The following is a 5,172-nucleotide window of genomic DNA, read 5'->3' on the forward strand; positions in this document are numbered from 1 at the left end:
TGGCCATATAGCACCTATTCCTATAACGATTAAAAAATTGGAAACTTTAGTGAACAAATAGGTAGGTATCTACATTTTTATACAAATTTGATCATTCATTCATGACATGGAAATTTTCAATAAATAGTTGCTTTTTAAAGTATTTTATACCTTCATTGAATTGCTGGAAAATTGATACCAATTTCGAAAGTGACTGCCATGTTAAAATTCTTCATATACTGAATGATCCTTCAAAATTTATTTATGTCGTAACATTTTGACTAGTATTTCAACTGATATATTCCATACGTCATTGAAATCAATATCTTCAAAGTACTATTCGAAAGACTTATTGTAATATATTGTATTGTAATATTGTGTGCGCATGCTTGATTAAGCATCTAGGTTTCCACATGCGTTTATAAGTTCAGTATTCGGAAAGATTTTATAGTAGTAGTCGAGATTGAGGAGTTGCATATCGAATAAAGTTATAAAAACCAAACGTAGTTTTCTTATGGACATGACAATAATCTGGCGACGAGGATTATGGTAAAAATTGTTGGATTGCTTATTCCGGCTTATGAATTTTAAAGAGTATGTCGGACGCAGATGGTGCTGCAAGTTCTCAGCCTAGTTCCAGAGGAAGAAGTCCATCCAGTGAAGTGAGAGTGAGCTGGGTGTACGAACTTAATAAACAAGAACTAATTGAAAAACTAAAAACGTATAACGTTACTGTGAGTGAAACTGATAGTGTTGATAACCTACGAAAAACGCTCGTCAAAAAACTTCGTGGAAAAAACGAAACTTTCACAAAGAAGGAACTATACAGGTACGACATGTTCGACTTTAATAAAATAAGTTTTACCCTAAACAAAGACAATTGGGAAGTTTTTGTCGAAAGACTAGAATTAATTTTCGAGTGTCAGTGTATTTCACCGGAAAGACAAAGTGCAGAACTGTTAACAAGGGTTTGTCAAGAGACTTTCATGTTGTTTCGCAATTTAACTTCACCAAAAAAGGCCAAAGATCTTTCCTACTCTGATTTAGTTAATATCATGAACTCTCATCTTCATCCAAAGCCTTCAGAAATTTCCGAAAGAAATAAATTCTACGCCACGAAACAATTACCTTCGGAATCAATACACGCATTCCTTACAAAATTGAAAGAAAGATCTTTTTATTGTAATTTCAAGGACCTTGATATTGCTCTTCGTGATCAATTTGTATTTGGACTTATAAATCACGAAACAAAAGTGGAATTATTTCGTCAAGAAAATCTAACATTTCAAAGTGCAGTGAAGATAGCGGAGGATCGAGAAGCAGCTATAAAAAATTCCTTATCAATGAAGCCCGCATATGCTGTGTCTGAAGATACAATTTTTTACATGAATAAGGCTGGTTCAAAATATTCCAATCATCAACAATACAGAGGAAGGGGAAGCGGAAACGCAGAAGGAAAATTCAAATCTTCGCAACCAAACAACGCAGCCGCGGCTTCCACTTCCAAAGACCAGAGCCAGAAACTCATCAGAGACAATAGACAAAGACAACACGATAACAGGAGCAGCTACAGACGAGAAGACAGAAACGGCAGCCGTAGGTCGAATGTGTCAAACAATTCTCAGGTACATATAACCTCAAAAACGCGTAATAATAATGAATGTTATTGTTGTGGTGGATTTAATCATTTCGCAAGAGACTGTAAACTTAGGTGGAAAACTTGTAATTATTGTAATGTAAAAGGTCATATTGATAGAGCATGTCTAAAAAAACAAAACGGAATTAATTTAGTCAATGACAACTTATTAGAAAATGAAGATTTGGATAGTTCTGATTTAGATTTTTATTATATGCAGCAAAACAATTTTACTGAATTTCAGGTAAACAATATTGTGGTAGAACCTCATAGTATGAAATTAATTATTGATAATAATCAGGTAGAATTGGAAGTTGATACAGGTTCACATGTGACTGTGTTTTCAGAAAAAACTGTAGCTAATTATTTTGCAGCTAAGAAAATTCACAAGGCAGATATTTCATTGTCCAGCTATGACAGAACAAAGTTGAATGTAATGGGTATGTTGACTGATCTTAAGGTGCATTTCGAAGGGGTTGAAGCAAATTTGAAAGCTTACGTTTTAGCAGGTAACGGGAAAAATTTAATAGGAAGGCAATGGCTTCAAGCCTTAGGTATGTGGCCGATAACTTTTAAACCTCAGTTTGCGTTGAATTGCTTGAATGATCATAACAGTATTATTTCACATTTTAAATCAAAATATCCCCAATTGTTCGATAACAGCCCAGGTAAATATAAAGGTAAATCTATTAAACTAACTTTCAAAAAAGATTATCAGCCAATTCAATGTAAACCTTATCATGTCCCTTTCGCTTTGAAAGACAAAGTAGATGCAGAAATCGATCGTTTGGTAAGAATAGGTAATTTGGAACAAGTTGAGGTGAGTGAATGGGCTACTCCAGTAGTTCCTGTGGTGAAAGGGGAAGGAGTTCGTTTGTGCGGAAATTTTAAATTAACAGTGAATCCTCAAATAATTGTTAAAAGATATCCATTACCCTTAAAAGAAAAAGTGTTTCAGACGTTACAGGTTGGAACCAAATGGTCCCAAATTGATTTAAAACATGCATTTATGCAATTTGAAGTTGCTGAAAATTGTAGAGATCCATTGACAATAATCACACAGAAAGGTTTGTTTAGGTACAAAAAATTGCCAGAGGGTGTAGCCTCCAGCCCAGCAGAATGTCAAGATATTGTTACTGATATTTTGAAAGGTATTCCGAATATTGAAATTTACATAGATAATATTTATTGCACAGGAAAGAATGATTCAGAGCATCTCGATAATTTAGAAAAAATATTTTATAGGTTAAATGAAGCAGGACTTAAAGTAAACGAATCAAAATGTGAATTTTTCAGGTCTGAAATAGAGATATTAGGATTCAAATTGGACAAAACGGGTTTATCACCATCTCCTAGTAGAATTCATTCAATTGTGAATATGCCTTCTCCAAAAACAAAAAAAGAACTTCAAGCATTTTTAGGGTTAGTAAATTTTTACGAGTCATTTTTGTATAAGCGAGCTGATCAACTAAAGGTATTGTACGATGTTTTGAAAGAGAGCAAATTTTATTGGAATTCTAATTGTGATCAAGCAGTTAATTGGGTAAAGAAGGAATTAGCATCGGATAAAGTTTTGGTTCCATATCAGCAAGATATTACTTTAGTATTGGCTACAGACGCAAGTTACTCAGGGTTGTCAGCTATTTTGTCTCACAGATTTTCAGACGGTACAGAGAGACCAATTGCCTTTGCTTCTAAATTAATACCTCATAATGAGTTACATCGATCTATTCTAGATAAAGAGGCAGCAGCTATAATTTTTGGGTTTAGAAAATTTTATCATTATATTGTTGGTAATGAAATTATTCTTAAAACTGATAATCAACCTTTAAAGTATATATTTGGTAATTCGAAGAAATTGAATGTTACAATTCAGAATAGGTTGTTAAGATGGATATATTTTTTATCGGGTTTCAAATACAAGATTGAATTGATTTCATCATCTAAAAACAGTAATTGTGATGCGCTTTCCAGGTTAGCAGTGCGAGATAAGATGGCTGTGTTTGATTCTGAATTAGATGTTATAAACTTTATTGAAAATGAAAGTAATTTGATTGATTTAAATTTGATTAAGCAAGAAACAAAAAAAGATAAGGTTTTATGTGATGTGAAAAGAAAGTTAATGTTTGGATGGGTAGAAAATTCAAATGATATTTCTTTGGAAGAGAAAAAGTATTTCGATAAGAAAACAGAATTAAGTATTGAAAATGAATGTCTTGTTCGAGGTTCTAGACTAATAATACCAAAAGCATTGCGAAAAACTTTATTGAAATCACTTCACCAGTCTCATTTTGGTATTGTTAGAATGAAACAAGTAGCTCGTTCGTTTTTTTGGTGGCCGGGTTTGGACGATGATATAGAAAAATTAGCAAATAGTTGTGAGTTATGTGTGAAAAATAGAAAACAAAATAACAAAATCAGTACTTTTCAATGGCCATTTCCATCTAACCCATGGTCCAGGTTACACACTGATTTTTTAGGACCTATTCAAGGAAATATGTTTTTAGTCATAGTTGATGCACACAGTAAATGGCCTGAAGCTATAAATATGAAAAATAACACCTCAGCTAGTAAATTGATTGAAGTTTTTGATTCTATTTTTTCGAGGTTTGGATTATGTGATCATTTAGTCTCAGACAATGGTCCACAATTTGCAAGTGAAGAGTTTAATGAATTTTTGAAATCGTTAGGTATACGGCACACATATTCTCCACCCTATCACCCAGCAACTAATGGAGCAGCAGAAAATTTTGTGGGTACATTTAAAAATAAGGTTTTGAAAATTACAGGAGAGGGTAAGTCATTGAATTTTGCTGTGAATTCATTTTTGTTTGATTATCGTACAATGAAGCATTCGACAACGGGAAAATCACCATCAGATATTATTTTCAAAAGGGAGATTAAAACGAGGTTTCATCTTTTAAGAGAAAATTTAGTTAGTGAAACATCTTTTAAACAATTCAATATGTCAGATAAAAATAAAATAAGTAAAATTGATTTCAAGTTGGGAGATGTGGTTTTAGTAGATGTTTACAACAATAATAAGAGGCACCGAGTACAAGCAAAAATCGTTGAAAAATTATCACCAGTTACATTTAACTTGTTATGTGATGGAGGACGAATTATAAAAAGACATGTTAATCAAATGTTGAAATTTTTAAGTAATGACAATGATATAAATAAAGACTTGAAAGATGATATAAGTATAAGGAGATCTGAACGCTTGAAAAATTTAAATAAATGAAATTAAGATCCAGAATTTCTGTTTATATGTATATTGTAACTAGTTCTATATTGCATAATAATTGTATAGTAATGATAATTGATTATATAATGTATAATAATAACTCTATTAATTAATTGTTTCTATATTACATAATAAAAAATAAAAATAAAATTTATGATTGTAAATTATTATATTGGAATCATATTGTTAAAATTGATTTTGATCGTATTTGTGAATTTTGAAAAATAACAGAAAAACAAAAAAAAAAAAAAATTATAAAATTTAAAAAAATTAAAATATATGAATTCTTAGATTATGATATAATTGTAAT

General features: G+C 31.4%; 1 protein-coding gene across 2 annotated transcripts; it reads left to right on the plus strand.

Moving 5' to 3' along the window:
- Positions 1 to 305: 305 nt before the first annotated feature.
- Positions 306 to 4,957, plus strand: LOC123686683 (uncharacterized protein K02A2.6-like). 2 transcript variants are annotated; one of them, XM_045626904.1, is made up of 2 exons: positions 306 to 2,766; positions 2,912 to 3,052. In XM_045626904.1, the coding sequence occupies exons 1-2, from the start codon at positions 576 to 578 to the stop codon at positions 2,920 to 2,922; spliced, it is 2,202 nt and encodes a 733-aa protein (XP_045482860.1). In that variant the 5' UTR covers positions 306 to 575; the 3' UTR covers positions 2,923 to 3,052. The 2 variants fall into 2 exon arrangements, with proteins under 2 accessions (XP_045482860.1, XP_045482859.1); XM_045626903.1 differs by having other exon boundaries at positions 1,720 to 1,859; positions 1,990 to 4,957.
- The last annotated feature ends 215 nt before the right edge of the window (positions 4,958 to 5,172 follow it).

This window comes from Harmonia axyridis, chromosome X (genome assembly GCF_914767665.1).
Source record: "Harmonia axyridis chromosome X, icHarAxyr1.1, whole genome shotgun sequence".
Lineage (NCBI taxonomy): Eukaryota > Metazoa > Arthropoda > Insecta > Coleoptera > Coccinellidae > Harmonia > Harmonia axyridis.